We start from the raw sequence: 16,810 nt of genomic DNA, 5'->3' as shown, positions 1-16,810 counted from the left end.
GGCATCTGCAAGGGGGCTGTATCGCCCCCACATCATGTTATTTTGGTCTTGATCAAGAAAAAAACCAAGCCATGCGGACACCCTTGAATCTGCCTTACCTTTGTGTTGGATGCCTTTTCGGATCCAGCCAAGTCAATCATGTATAGTTTTCCATACTTTGATCTCTGAGCACCACTGACCTCACCCTCTGGCAGCTTGACTGTCTGTTTTACATTGACTATGAGAATTGCATGACTTCTAGATGAGTACTTGTTGGCTGCAGTGGCTTTCTCTGTTCTCTGTTTGTTCCCTTTACCCAGAAGCTTCATTACTTCTTCCGTGCTCTCTGTGAAAATTTCAGAAAGTCCAATTACATGCGGCTGATTTCCCTTGTGGTCATCCCGTAGTTCCAAACGATCAGATTTAGGTTGTAGAAGATCTCGAATATTTTCATTGTAGATCTCCAAATAGGACATTGACACCTGCATAGATAAATAAATTAGTTTAAATAATCCATTTTGAGTTAATAGAGTCTGACTGACCTTATATGCCAAATTCTTCTCTTTTTGTAAAGTATTAAATAAATCGTCCATGGCTCTTACCATACATCCAGGATTCTGATCATTCCCTACCATGGTGTATGTTTTCCCACCTCCTGTTGCTCCATAAGCAAAGGCCGTGGCAGTGTACCCTTTTAGAACATACTCAACAAGAGGTTTTACTGTTTGTGCATAGACTTCTCCTTGTGTCGAATCGGAGCCAAAGACATAGTCATAGATGTAACGACGGGTACTAGAGCGATTTTCACCTAGGGCATTGTTTGAATTTTTGGGTTTTTCATAAAGAGCAATTGTGTCTTTGTCAAATTTTTCACATGTGATCTTGTAATTCTTGGCTCTTTCCTCATTTCTCATGGGTCGAATTCGAACTGCAACCTAGGAAAAAAATTGTTTTACGGTTAAATTTATCATGATTGCTACAAGAATGATTACTTCTTTATTAAAAACAAAAATTGTCAACATATCATAGTCAAATGATGCGGATATTTAATGGTGCATAAGGTGTGTTTACTTATATTAGTTTGTAAATAAAGCAGTAGAGAGTGACTCCCTCTCGCAAAAAAATAACACAACTTCCTGAAGGGTATTATATATGTGTTCTTCACTCGCATTGAGGGAGCTGTGAAAATTATTCTGAGCATGTGGCATCTTTTTAAAACAACAAGCTACAAGTTAGCACACCACCTTGTAGTTAATTTATTTTTTTTAGTCTGCTAATGCTTGTAAATGTAAATGAAAACTATAAGAAATAAATATATTTAATAATAATATATTTCAATATAAATTGATAATATTGTAGCAGAAAATGATTTCAGTTATTTATCCAGCTTATTAATTTATCTATATAGTTCTCCACAGAGGGTTGTACAGAGGATTGCCCACAATCCTCTCTTCTATTCAGAATATTGTTATTAGAAAATTGCCATTAATGAAATATTTTTATAATAGACAACTACGGAAAAATATAATGTATCAGGGTGACTCCTTTCAAATAGGACACATTAATCATAAGTATTATAACAGAACTCACTTTAAAAAAAATATATATTCTATAAATAGTATTAGAAATAGTAAAAATTGATTATTTCACTAATCCCCCCTTGTTGGCCACCACACCCTTGATTATGAGGTGTATCACTTAGCAAATAATACATATTTCTACTTCGGGGATTTTATCTCATGCTGTAATCAATGCTTGGGTCAAGGCCTTCATATTTGGGTAATTTTTGTAGATCACCATCTTTTCTAAAATAGTTCACACGGATAAATCCATGGGTTCAGGTCCGGGGAAAAGAGTGGTCACATTGTTTTCGGTCATATCTTTGCCAAATTGTCGTACACCAGTATTTTATCTTATTTGGGATTTTGGCAGGCATACCGTCCTACATAATAGTGTACGTATTCTCCCAATGCTCGCTGTCCAGCCAGGGTAGGATTTTTTCCTCCTTCATCTCTATCTGGGTCATTGAATTGACCTTTACTCCGGTGGGGACCACCATCAAGGCTTATTTGGCCATAATTCAAGTCCACCACAAAGAGCCATAACTTGGTTAGGATGTTGCCGTTTAAGGCTGTCCTGAGGTGGATATTCATCGATGCTAACAGGCAAAACTCAGTCGTTTTGGGAGTTGTAAGCCCTGTTAACCGCAAGGATTTTCTAATCCGTCTAGATCACTGAGGGTTGATTGTTGGAAAAAACTCTTTCAATAAAACATGATTCCTTTCTAACCTCTTCTGCTGTGTGGCATCAGGGACCACCTGCTTCTTCTGCATATTATACGCAAACAAGTTTTGTAAAAATTAAACCGGCTCCGCATGATATCCCGGTAAAATCTCATGGTCCATTACCATATGACGCATGCTGCAGTTGGGGTTTATCTGGATCTTCTTCCTAAGGGTCGAAACTGTATTTGGTCTGAGGCCTTTGGGGTTGCCCTTAAGTCTCCATATAACGCTTGAGGACCCTTGCGACTATCGATCTAGCGAATGGAGAGACCCTGCTTTGACAGACGTACCAATCTGCCCCATGTAGACAGATGATTCTGAACCAACCATCAAAGGATCCATTAATAGTTTTCTCATTTGCATCTACTAATTGACCAATCTGCATCCCAGGCACATTGAATTGCTGCAGGATAATCTTGAAATCTTAAGATAAGTTAAAATTTACCACTACTATTATAAATAACCCCCTATAGAATCTCCTATACTCCAGGTCGACAGGATGTGTAGTTAGAGTTAGGCCCACATGCAGATTAAAAGCTACAACCTCCTCAAGAACTATAAACGGTTCATCTTAATTTACCAATACTTTTTACAATGATTTTCGCAGACAGAAAATTTTCCATTGATGACAAATTTGCTGCAGACATTTTTTACTGATTGTAATTTTCCAAAGACGGAATATTCTGAAGAGAAATATTGCTGCTGAAAATAATACTAAAATCCATTATTATATATCTCTATCAATAAATTTAAGTTCGTTGAATCTATAAAAATGTTGATTTAGTCGTGTTTTTTTTTTTTTTTTTTTTCCTTATGTAACTTTGTTATCTTTTTGTATCTCATAATCTTTCCTTAAGAATTATTATTAAATAATTGTTGAAAATAATACACAATATAACAAAAACAAATTCGAGTTAAACCAATTAACGTTTAAAACACTGATGAGGCTAAAAGAAGCAGAAAAATTAGCTAGTTGACAACAAATTTTTGATTTATTAAACTAATTAAAAACAAGGAAAACCAACATATATTAAAAAGTCCAAAGGGATAAACTATTTTTGAATTATTATCTAAATTAATAAAGCATAGTTAAGCTGTCTGTATGTTTGAAAAAAGCATTTTTGATCTAAGAAATAATAACTTTATCATATTAATGAAATCTCGTGTGCGTTCTGCATGTAGCATCAAGGAATAATACAAGAGGAGGGAGGATTTTTCCTTTCCTGTCTTTAGGGGGATTTCCTCCTAGGTTGGGGCTTATGTTCAAGTTTGGGTTATTTAGGATTTTGTTAAGGTTTTATACTGTGTTAGTGTAATTATTTTAAGATTATTTATATTCTATGTATACTTAAATATTATCTTATTAACTAAGTTTAATACCAGCTTATTTCTTATAAAAGTGATGGGAACTTATAATTATTTCTTACAATTACGATAGATGCTAGTAATGATAAGTGTTATATTTATATTTTATAGGTTTAAAATATTTATTTTGAGAATAATCTTTGGAGTTTCTTCAAAGCTATATAATATGTATATTATTCACATATTTTTGAAATAACAAAAAAAAAACCACCATATATCTATATCAATGATGTCTCGTAGGGTTTTTGTATATAGCATTGAGCGTGTAAACAGTTATATAGTGCTCCCTTGTGTATATCATATAACAATATAGTATTTTTAAAAAGGGGTACAATATACAGGGAGCACTCTATAAAATGAATTAAATTTTGCAAGCGTTCAGTTCAACTCATTTAAAAAAAGAAAAAGGAAGTACTTTATATGAATTTTAAAAACTCAATATCACTATTGAGTAAAGATGAGGTCAGGCGACGTTCAAAAGTACCCCATGACTCATCAAAAAAAAAAATCCAGTTGTTTTTATTATTTGTTTATTCTTGAAAAGAGAACGTCTAACTATTGAGTAACTATGAACGAGTGTGCTCATGAAAAACTGAGAGTATTTCTTGGGAAATTATCTTTTATAATATAAAATCAAAATTCGACGCCTAATATATAGCATTGACACGATATATTTTTCAACATTTTTGACTTCTTCTTACCCAACCTAATATATTTTCTTCATTTTGTACCATAGCAAAAGCTCTAAATAGAGTCATGGGAAACATTGAGATAATGTTCTATTTAAGGAAATAAAGAAGTGTAAAATTTAATAGTACTTCATTGATAAATAATTTGAACTCAATCTTCCCTGTATCGTTGAAGTCAAAATTTATTGAATTAACGTATAAGGACACTTTCTTGGTCCACTTTACGCGTTCTACCCTTAACACTTTAATCTCTATGGAAAATTTGTTTTCAAAGTCACTTCAGCCCTTCCCATCAGTTATTGAATATTGTTTATTTTTCTTAATAACTGAAGCTGATAGAAGGGAAGAGAGGAACGAAATAACAATGATTGCTTTCTCACTCATCTCAATAAATCTCGTACTCCTAGTTAGAAGGCTTAACCTCTGACAGTATGTAAAAAAATAAGAAACCAAAAATAAATATGGTCAGGTCAATTTGAAGAATGATTTGGAGGAGAGAAGCCTTCTCTCATTATGTTTTTTTTTTTAGATTAGATAAGTTATTGTCTGACTACATCAACGTCTTTACCAACAAGTCGAAAAAAGATGAAACAGAGAGGTTTTGCTCTTTTTGTAAGGATGGCATGAGTATTCCTTCATCTCTTTAATAAATGGATAAGAGTGCTAGTTTTTTTTAAGGGAAATCGTGGAAGGAAAAATTAGGAATGCACTTGGAATCAATGTTGTTGATTTTTTTTATGTTACTTTGTAAGAACCATGTATATAGAAAATACACGTTTATTGCATGAAAATGATAAAGAATGTTTTATTTGAAGTATTGCCCATCGTTAAATTTATACTTTACCCTACTTGTTTGCCAATTGTGGATACCATGCCAAAAAAAAAGTTGGTCTCTGGAGCTAAACCAGACATTTTCACACCTTTGAAAAAAGTGAAAAGATGCTCAGCAAGTGCGTTTCTCATCGATACAAACAGGTGGTAATCGTACAAAGACAAGTCAAGTGAGTAAGCCTCTTGCAAAACTATTATACAACCAAATGTCTCAGTAGTTTCCTTGACCAGTTTGGCTGTGTTTGATGGTAGATTATCATGAAGCAAAATCGATTTGTGTTGCCTTTTTTTTATATTCCGGTCGTTTTTTCACACAAAGCTCCCTTCAAATTGATCATTTGTTGACAGTAACGTTCAATGTTAAGAGTTTCGTCAGGATTTACCAGCTCAAAGAAGACTTTATACTTTTTTGGTGGGTTTCTACATTCTTCCTTTCTCACGTCAAAATTGCCACTGTGGATTTTTTTATGAATCTTAGAAAAGTGTTATATACCAAAAATATGCTCACCATATGTTTTGACAAAGCATTTGATGTAATTCTGCAGTAGTTTTCTTCAAATGGTAACAGAAAACCAATGCTGTCCGCAAATCGTAGTTTCCAGATACAAAATTTAATATTTTCAACCCTATTACAACTGTACTCTTGTTTGAAATTTGTATTGTGGAGAATGTAAAATCTTCTTTATCAAAAGTCAGAGAAAAGGGAGTGGTGCAATGGTTTTGTTTGACGGCAACTACAGGGTACGACCTCTATTCAAAAAACCAACAGGATTTCTTACATGGATTTTCTCTTGAACTAATCATTCAAATTTAATAAAAACCAATGCTAAATGAAAGTTAAATCATTTAAAAATGCTTTATTATTCAGTGTAATTGCCTTTGGCGTCGACAATAGCTTCAATCGGACCTCAGAAATGGAAAAAGGCTCCATAATTCCTCCTGGATCCTGGTCAAAAGGTCGAATTTTGTGTTGTAGGAGGATATTTTGGTGTGTAGCAAAGACTGTGCCTCGGAAAAAAAGAAGTCCATGGAGTTTAGGTTTGGTGAGCTTTGAGCCCAAACATTGTGTTCGGCGCATGTGCTCAAAGTTTGATTTTAAACACCGGCTGGACGCTGTACATTGGCTGGTTTTGCCATTTATTGATAAATTCCAGTTTTATAATTACATATCCTTGGAACATCTAGAATCGGGAGGCCTTCCTCCTCTTCAGCATTTACAATTAATATAAAAATAGACTGTCACCTATAAAAATATCAAGATGACCGCTTTCGGGGCATATACCTAACGTAGAGAACCACTGCTTTAGATCTGAGAGTCATTGCTCTTTAAATACTACCATTTATTTCACTTAAAATCTCTTTTTATCGTTTTTTTTATAATCAATGCGCATGCTGTGATTACATAGAGAGATATATCGTTTTTACTATTAGGAATAAAAAATTATCCTTTTAAATTCTGCTTTTTGAAAATAATCATTGTATATATTTTATAGCAGACGATATAGTTTCTTGATTTCTTTATTTTGGCCATATTATTTTTATATAAAAAAACCTATTTTGACTATTTATAATTTTAACAAACGATAATATAATACATATTTAGTCCAATAAACATCACATGGGATTAATCATGTGCTATTGTCAAGGAGGAGCTTAAGAAATTTAAAATACAATTAAATCTTTAGATTAATGCTAAAAAACTAAATATGACCATATATATTTACATATAATGTCATAGGTAAAAACTGAAAACATTAAAAATGGATGTAGCTAATAAGTTTTTTATTTCTTGAGAAATTATCGTTGAGCCGGATCTTGGGATAATATTTTTTTAAGGAAGAAATAAAATCTTTTATGAGTATCATTAATCGTGCATGGGTGGTTTTTTAGAGAACATGCGTCCCTATTTTTGGAATTTAAAAACCTGCTGTAGGAGGGTCACATGGAGGCAGGCCAGAACATAATGAGAATAACATTGTAATTCAATGCTACTACAAGTTTTGGATCGTCGCCCTGTATCTATAGGTATAAGACAGGAGAAAAGACTAAGAAGTAAGGACATATAAGATTGTTGTAGTTAAGGTCCACCATTCCAAAAAAGAAAAAAAATGTGCTGAGTTTGGTATCATTTATTAATTACGCTATGAACCAAAAATTCAGGTCTTGGAATGCTTGCTGGCTAAAACTCTAAAGCTGTCCAATGTACAGAATGAAGATATCTGAGGTATGTCTAAAGGCCTCTTATAAATCAAAATCAAATGGATGCCCCTGTGGAACGTTGCTAGAGTAATAATTGACCTCCAGCACAATGATGTAAGGATCATCTTTTACAGTGATGAGCCCCAGTCTCCTGATCTGAGTCCTTTGGTCTTTCCAATATGGTGCCATATTGAGTCCAAAGCCTGTAGAGTCCGCAACCTCAAAGCTTCTGTTGACGTACTTCAGGGAAGGATGTCCTGTTTAATAATTAATTAATCGGATAATCCTGAATGCTTTTAATGTTTCTTAATTTCTTGTTGCAGTTTTTTTTAATTCAAAGATATATGGATTTCAATTTATATAATCAATACTGTTTTTTTATACAAAATATTATAAATTACTCATGTATATTCTACATAGATTAATTAATATTATTGAATTGAAGTTCATGCCTAAATTGTGATATGCAATACGTGTTGTAAAACAAAATCCATAATTTTCTGATATATGGCTTTAGTAATGTGTATTTTGTTTTGTATAAGTGCAATCGATTTACGCTATATAATGTTAGAAACATAACATTTTGTTCTAAAAATTTTTTTAGTAGAGTTTTGTGATTGTTTGACTCAGTATTGTTTATGCAGTCTTTAAATATGGACACCAGGAAAGAAAAATTAGGCCATATATTACAGTTTTTTTTGTTTTTTTTTTAAATAAAGTGTAAACTGCAAGCCTAAGGGCTGAAAATATGAAAAGTGTATAAGGTCTTGACACTGTAACAGCCAGTTACACTCAATTGTGGTGGCATATATTATGTTTAGGTAATTTTGATGTCAAAGCTGAAGTACGCTCTGTAATATGTATCGTCAAATGTGTAGATAAAATAATGAGAACCGTCGATTTTAACCGTCATGTAAGCACTAATTTGATTGCCAACGAGATAAACATTAATGGAAAAAAGAAATAAACCCATTAAAAATAATGAAATTATTTTTACTACACCTTATATATTTAATTAATTTAAAAAAAATATTTTGAAACTTTTTTATGAAATCTCAAATGTTCAATGCAAACAATTCACATAGTTATATGCCAAAAAAGATAAACAAATATTTTATAGACAAATTTAAGTCAATTCTAGGGTGTGTTTCCAAATATCTGGAAAGATTTGAGATACCGGAGAATTTTAGCTAGATTATATTCTTTTTATTTGATTTATAAATGAGTCTTATTTAAGCTCAAATATGGTCTTTGAAATAATAATATATCAATTTCTTGTTCTTTCATTGTAACGATGAATATTTGCTTAATTAAGTGCGATTTAGGGCACCTCCAAAGGACTAATTTGAATCATTTCTTTTATAAAATACAAAATTGTTAACTAAACTCAATTTTGAAGGGAAAATAAAGATTCTACCTTGCTTTTGTATTGATGAGTATAATATGTTTTATGTTAAATGCATTATTAAAAGAATAGGTTAAAAATAATTCCTTCAATGGTTGAACATACTTATTTAAAAGGTCAAAGACATAAATAATTACACATTTGTCCTACATCAAAACATTTTTTTTTTGCTTGAATGGAGACATAGGAGAATTAACAGCCATTAAGTAGAAAAGTAAAAATATTGTTTGTTACTTTTTTGTGGACATGACAAGGTTATGCACTTTTAAGTTATATAGAAGATTGATTGACATAAAGCACAAATTGTAATAAATTAATAATTCAGTCAACTACAATTCCGAATTGAAAAAGTTTCTAAAAATGATATTAAAGAGAATAACAATAAACTGTCTCAAACTTATTCTTTATTTTACTTCTTCTATTTTTAAAAGGCGTTTGTGGCTTTATTTTGAGCAAAGTCTTGAGTTTGTATTGTAAAAATTAGCTACATCTTTGAACATTTAATGATATAAGGACATTTTTTTAAATTTTGGTCAACTGTCAAGAGGATTCTTTTATTGTTCATAATGTTAGTTATACTACTTACATCAAAGTGTGTACATATGTACGAGTTTTTTTAGTCTTTGGCAAGGGTTCTCAAGCTATTCAAAGATTTTGTTTACCGTGGTCTCTTTTAAATAAAATAATATTTAAATACACTTAAATCTTGGTAGTCCTTTTGAAATCCCTCCACCTAAGAGACCGTGGATCATAGTTTCAGTAACACTGGTTTGCATTGTTGCCCTTTATATGAATTCTGTATTTTAATTTTGTTGAATAGAGTGTTTTACTTACATAACAAATTCCATAATAAACATTAAGCTACAAAATGGACAAATTTCCGCAAAAAAATATCTAGAAAATTTTATCTATTGCAGTGGTTCTTGACAGGGTGAGCATTCTCCCATCCCAGTGGGCAATTTGGAATGTTGGGGGGGAGATTTGAGATATCGTAAAAACACCATCTATGTAAAAAAAAAAAAAAAAAAGAAGAAGAAATGATGGATCGTAGGACAAATCAAAAAAGTAATTTACGTTAATGCACTTTATATAGACATCGAATAAAAAAGATTTAAAAACACTTAAGGATAGTATATATAAAATCGTGACCGGTAATTTCATTCCTTGTCTTTTCATTCCTATTCATTTCATTTAAAGTATATTTATTCCTTTTAAAATTCATCCCGCACATTTCATCCCACTTTGAAGAGGTATATTTAGTGACGTCATACGGTTTATGTTTCTAAACTACTTAGTGGTTTTTGTGTAGGGCTGTAAAGGGAGGCCTAGGTAGTTGCAGTCGGCACTGGAGATGAGTGATGACTACTGATAGACAGGAGACGGATATAATTGATATATGGTATTTATGGAATAGAAATGACGTCATGATAAATCTTAATAGTGAGTAGGAATGGAATCTCGATCCATGGCTGATATTTATACCTTCGGAAATAGAAATAAATCACGCCATTACTCTACTTCTTCTTATATTTCCCCATACATCAGTAGTCTTCGATGACTCACCACACATCCCCATTACAAACTGCCCAGCCCTCTCTCAAGAGCCGTAAACAAAAACTACATAGTTAAATGTTTGGCGATTAATTTTTCGGGGAATGAAATTACTAGGAATGAAAAGAAAGAGAATTAATTTACAATGAATATATCAACAAGCATCATATAAAATACCACAAAAAAAAAATCATTCGAACGTTATTCAAATCATGTTACTTGAAAAAGCAAAAATATTGAAAAAAGTATATTCATACAAGCAATAAAGCTGTTTTGAATATTTTTTCCTCGGATGGAGAAAATATAACGTGTGTACCCTTGTAAGAAGGTGAATTCCTTATTTTTGGGTACCCTTCTGAGGAAGAAAAGTGGGAGTATGGTAGATAAAATAGAAAAAGAAACTTTTGCTCTTCTAATTTCGTCTCGGAAACGAATATAGTGGACCCAGTTTGGCAAGATAATGTCATTCATATCATGGATACCTCCAATATCTGATTCACTGTAAATCTCTCAAGATTCTAACGCTAGCCAAGTATCGTATGGAGTCTCTCTGAGTCCGAGACGCTTCAACTCATCACCTTTGGAAATTATCATCTTTCCAAAGATACACTACAATTCTTGGGGCTTGTTTACTCCTATCTTCAACTCCAGAACATTAAATCAGGAACTACTTATGGTTTGTCTGACACAAAGCCAATAATAGGTGTTGGTTTTTTTTTGGTTGTATATTTTTTGAATATTTTTTTTTCTTTAATATGGGAGTGTTTTTTTAAATTCTGAAAATGGGTATTGTAGGTAAAAAGTCTAAAAAATATTGATGTACTGGCTTTAAAAATAAGAAAAACTATAATGTTGAAGAGATTCGTACTTAATGCCAAAAAAACAGCATTATTTGAATAAAATCAAGTTAATAGATGATCTTGAAAATAATAAAGATATATTTATTTTGTAGATGGTGAAAGCTTAATTCTATATCTTTGTCAGTCCCATCATAACATTTAAACACAGGGTAATAATTGATTTTTTTTTTTTTTTTTTTTTTTTTTTTTTTTTGCATAAAACATGTTTTTTCATACCAAAAAAAATGGTGTCTTTCAGAATCATGAAGTCACGTGAAAATGCTTCCTTATATCTACAATCCACTTATATCCTTACTACTAAATGTAGAATAATGATTCAACTATAAATTAATATGTGACTTTTTGCTATGTCTTTTTGGAAACAAGTAAAAAAATAAAAAATAGATTAATTATTAAAATTACATTCCCATTTATTTCTTTGTAACTAATAATAACCCTAATTGCATCATTAATTACAGAGGCATCAATTTTTGAAATCATGTCTCTTAAATCATTCCTCAAAAAGAATAACAAACCTTCACAAAATACTTTTATCATTTTGCATTAGTATTTTCACTTCTATAAAGTAATTTGTGTGAATAAGGAATAGTGAATACATCTAATATAAAATATAATTTTAATATAAAATGTGGGAAGTTTGACAGATGGGGGAGGGGGGCACTGAGGATTGATATTTTCTTATAGTCTAATTCCATCTTCGATATACTTTCAATTTATAAGTATATTTTCTATTCAAAAAGTATGTTCTAAAAATTTTATTACTAAATTGTTAGTAATATAGAGATAGGATTAATTGTGAGTGATTATCCATCTGTATAGGTGACGCTACCGGATACAAATAGAGATTGCCACACAAGTAAATATAATGTTACTTTTTTTTAATCTTTTAAATTCGATATTCAATTATAATAGTACATGATGCATGGATCACGAATCTCTTAATAGTTTCTTTTTTTTTAAATTGTTTTCAAGAACTTTTTATTTGAATTTTTACACTTTTTTATAGGTTTGGTATAATTTTGGAGTACGAAAAAATCTGCAAACCATATGAAAATTTGTTAATTATTTACAAATTTTATGATAATCTCAAATATAAGATTATACTTTATAAGCAACCCTCCAATCTTGAGAAAATACAATTTAAAAGATAAAAATATTACCATATTTATTTTTATGGTTTTTGTTTTAAATGAATACATATTTGGGGTTTCGTTTTTTTTTTACGTCTCATTAGATCATTTGAAGCGTAAATTATAAAAAAATTATTTTCCAAACAGTATTTGATTCTAAAAGTCATATTTCAGCAGCTATATTGATTTCAATTTGTTAAAGCAAAAATATATCTTTAGTTAAATGCAACAGTTTTTAAAGTCCCAAGATTAGAATTATATTTTATGCAAAAGGAAATAAATCAAATCAAATATTATAAATAGGTAAATAATAGAGTTTTATATATTATTATTTTATCAACCTTTTATTTATTATTTCCTTAATAAAAAAGAAAACAAATCAATATTACAGCTGAACTACACCTTTTAGAACCAATTAATATCTTGTACGGGTTTGTGCAGCAAAACATGGACTGTTAATTAATGTTGATTTTCTCAGTAATATAGGGAGGTCTAATGATTATTTTTTGATATTCTGACTTGTGCATAAACAAGCTGTAATAAACATTTCGCCATATCGTCATCATGAGTGAGCAAAAATCCAAAAGAAATCGCATCTGAGATCTACTAGATGCCGAAGTTGAGGTGGCAAGGATTGTGGAAATTGTGAAGTGCTCTAGGAGCATGGTTTCCAAAGTGGCCAAGATGAAAAATCACGGTCAAGACTTATTTAGGAAAGCAGTATATGGAGGGCACAATTTAAAGAAGGGTCCAGAGTTCTTGTATAGCTTGAAGAAGAAAATCAAGGAGAACCCCCAACCCCTGGAAATCGATGAATCCCCTCGTCCACGACTTCTCCTGAGCTGTTAGGACAATCAAGAAAGCCGTAAAGGACAACTTGGGATTATATTTTTACATAAGGCCCCCACACCACCTTCTGAAAGAGGTAATGAAGGCCAGGAGACTGGAGAGGCAAAGAGATGTGGCCCCTTCCTCCCTAATTTCAGACCACTAGACTTTGCCGTGTGAGGTAAATTGGAGAGGGACCCCCTTTAAAAAAAACACTCAAATGTGGCCTCACTGAAGGCCGCTATAGTAACTGTGTGTGACAATTTGTCTGATGAGTGTGTTATCAACAATGTTACAAGTTTTGCTCATTTTTTTTCTTTGTTATTATAACTGTATTTATAAAGCAACATCTCGAGTTCATATTTTGCTGCCCAACCTCTAAATGAGAACCATTTTATGGTCACCTCAAAAATACTCCTTTGGTGTAAAAACAATATAAAATCCGAAGTCTTATTCATTTTAAAATAAAAATGAGAACACCAGATTTGATACAGAAAAATGAATAACAGATTCGTAATCAGTGTGTTAGGTACTGCTATAATTGAATATGGAATTATTGTTGTTTTTTGGTTGACTTGTGTAATTAATCTCTAAATAATAAATAGGAGTCGGCTACAAAAAAAGAAAGAAGTAAAGGTAATAGGGTTTCTAGTTTCCCTAGAAATATAGGGATAATGTCATATTTAAAAAAGAAATTATAAATTTATGATAGTCTGATCGATAAAACTCATTTTCATGTTCTTTATTTTCATCATTATCACAAATAAGGTTCAGTGTGTTTTTTTTTAGCCCCGCAAGGCCAACTTTTTTTGTATTCCTTATGCCGATCTGAACCACAGAAAGAAATTAATTTATAATTTTTGGTTGTTTATACATAATTAAAGTAAACTTATATTATGAAATAATTAATTATCTGGCAGAAAGAAATATTTCCCCTGAATATACCAGAAAAATGGGATCCCGAGAGAAGAAAGCTACCATTTATCATAAGTTTCTTTTTATATGCATTTTTTTGTGAACCGTTATTTTAGATACTATAATGTTGATCTGCTAAATTTGAATGATGTACAATGTGGTGCATCAGACCCCTACAAGTAAAAAAAAAAAATACTTTGGCGCTATGATAAAAATGTTCTACTTATAATAAAAACATACCTTTTAAAATATTTTTAAATGTGATTAAATTTACTGGTACCACATTAAGCATATTGAAATGATAAATTTTTGCAAAAAGATATTAAATCAAAGAATAATATTTGTTTTCGATGTTAATAAAAAAATACTATCATTCTTTTTTTTATAGGCAACGTCCAAAATAAACAAATCAAAGGTAAAAACATAATCTACATATTGATAATGTTCACAGCTACTCATGTTTACCCACTATTACATTAACTTTCTCTAGTATAATTCTATCTGTATCTACTACTTGTCAAATATTCTTAAAAGGCTCTTCTAATTTAGTAACACCAGTAAAGTCGGACCTTAGTTTTACGCATCTTTCTGCATAGGCATTATTGACGTTAATGGAATTGATCTTCAATTTAGAAGACATATAAGAAGACAAATTTACTCTGTGAATTTTTGGGTCATGAATTTAGTCTCAAAGCCAAGTAGTGTAAAGATGAGCCATGAGTTGCATGAAACTAAATCTGCAAGTGTCGTAGACGTGTATTATGTCAATTGGAAAACTTGGTTTTCCAAAGCCTGTACCACAGTGATATGTAATTATGTCGTAACACTGAACCAGGAAGTTTAAGGCAAAAATCCTTGTTGCTAAGCGCATCTAAGTACAACACTTACAACTCAAAAAATTCCTTGTAATCATCATGCTCATGTTGTGTTGAGACATTTTGCAAACAGAAGTGCTTCATTTCTCTATTCTTGTACCACAGTCTTAATCTCATCAATGAACTTCAATCTAAAGTGTCAGCTTTTCTTTGCTGAGATAGTTCACACTTTCAAAAATGTCAAGAAATATTTTGAAGACGGATACTTCTAGTAATTTCGACATGTCTTTTGTCAGGTCTTTGAATATCTGTATCAGCATCTCCTCACCAATATAATGACGACATACTACCCAGAGTATACTGCCGTCCAAAGACCTGTTAAATACAAATACAAACAATAGTAATATGACCTGTGTGATAGTTGTTTGTGTCAAACACTCTCAATTCAACTGATTTTTCATATTTTAATAGATTCAACATTTCAATGCTTTTCTCTGTTATAATGTTTCCTGGAGTCGGACAGTACCTTTTTGTAAGATGGGATCCCAAGGAACTTTGTCCACATTACCAATCGATACAGTCAGCCGTACTTTCACAGATAAGATTGTTAATGAAGAGCGGCTGACTGTTAAAATGAATCAAATCAGTTGTATCACTTTTAGGGGGATTAAAAAAAGTGATACAATTTCTTTGGACTCCCTTAAGCCATATTTCTAGATTAGTAACAATGTATTTCTTAATAACTAAAATTTAAAAAAAGTATTTTTGAGGAAGTGCAAGTTAACCTTAATTATATCAGAAACATAATTATTGGGGGGGATGAATATTTAGAGTTGCTTGCTATAGTATTATAACCATATACTGTAATATTCTCATTTCAAAATACTTAATGTGGCACCGGTAAAATTGATTTAAATTGAAAAATATTTTATACCGTATGTTCTTATTAAAGATATAACATTTTTATCATACAGCCAAGTCCATATTTTTTACTTGGAGGGGGGGGGGGTCTGATGCATCCTAATATATATGGTGTAGTAACAACGAACTTTGAGTGCTTGCAACAGATGAGTAGGTAAGACGTTGTTTGCTGTTTTAAGTGGCTAATCCAAAGTGTTTGGTGTTAGTTAATAAAAATGGGATCGATTAATGAAGTTTTTATTCCACAATTGTCGAAAAGAAAGAAGGTTCTCGAGGCATCTTCAGAATTACATATATTTTGGGTTTGTTTGTTTTTCCTTCAAAAAATTCAAAAATTAAAATTTTGGCTCCACTGCATGATTAGGTATAATCCTTCCGGAATCATTTGGGAGGGAGCTACATCCTCCACCCCACCCCCTTCGAATATACCAGGTCATTGGTGAGGTCCGTGCCATACGAGATAATATTGAGATTGTCAAACTTCTTAAACCTGGACAGGTCCTTTATTTAAAGTGTCAGGAAGGAACTGATAGAGTCTGGAGGTGATTATAGCTCTGCTTCATACTACAGCCCAAAGAAACGTTGACCTGACTTTACAAATTATATTTTTTTGGACTTTATTGGACCCACTGATTTCCATTCAAGCCCACTGAACCTCAACCCATGGAATTTTTGTGTGGGTGCAGTTCAGCGACACACCAACACATCTTCCTGCCATACAAAATCTAAGATGATGTCAAAATCAGGGAGAAATTCTGTAGTCCACCATCGGAGAATGTCATCAAGATCTTCTCCAATTTCCGAGGTCAAATTGAGACTGTGATTCACGACAAAGGCGATTATATTAAATAATAACAAAAAATTGATACAGTTTTTATTTGGTATTTGTTTTTATTAAAATTGGATGATTACTTTAGGAGAAAATCCATTTCTAAAAAAAGAATTGGGTTAGTTGTTAAATACAGGGCACCCCCTATATACTTGATCTGTGAACATTATCCTTCTATGATCATTTCTACTATGTGAAAAAAAGAATA

The 16,810-nt window shown here is 31.7% G+C and overlaps 1 protein-coding gene across 5 annotated transcripts in view; it reads right to left on the bottom strand.

Annotated features, from left to right (window-relative positions):
- The window catches only part of LOC121120116 (kinesin-like protein KIF19), a 128,034-nt gene that overhangs the window by 92,440 nt on the left and 18,784 nt on the right, over window positions 1–16,810 (bottom strand). For all 5 annotated transcript variants that reach the window (XM_071888957.1, XM_071888954.1, XM_040714958.2 and 2 more), the window contains 2 exons: window positions 522–914; window positions 99–461 (listed from right to left, as the gene is read on the bottom strand). In XM_071888957.1, the coding sequence (XP_071745058.1) occupies window positions 99–461; window positions 522–914 (756 nt within the window). The remainder of the gene's footprint in view (window positions 1–98; window positions 462–521; window positions 915–16,810) is intronic.

Source organism: Lepeophtheirus salmonis, chromosome 1 (genome assembly GCF_016086655.4).
Source record: "Lepeophtheirus salmonis chromosome 1, UVic_Lsal_1.4, whole genome shotgun sequence".
NCBI lineage: Eukaryota > Metazoa > Arthropoda > Copepoda > Siphonostomatoida > Caligidae > Lepeophtheirus > Lepeophtheirus salmonis.
Note: the sequence above shows the minus strand (reverse complement) of the source record. Positions and strands in the feature narration are given on the sequence as shown.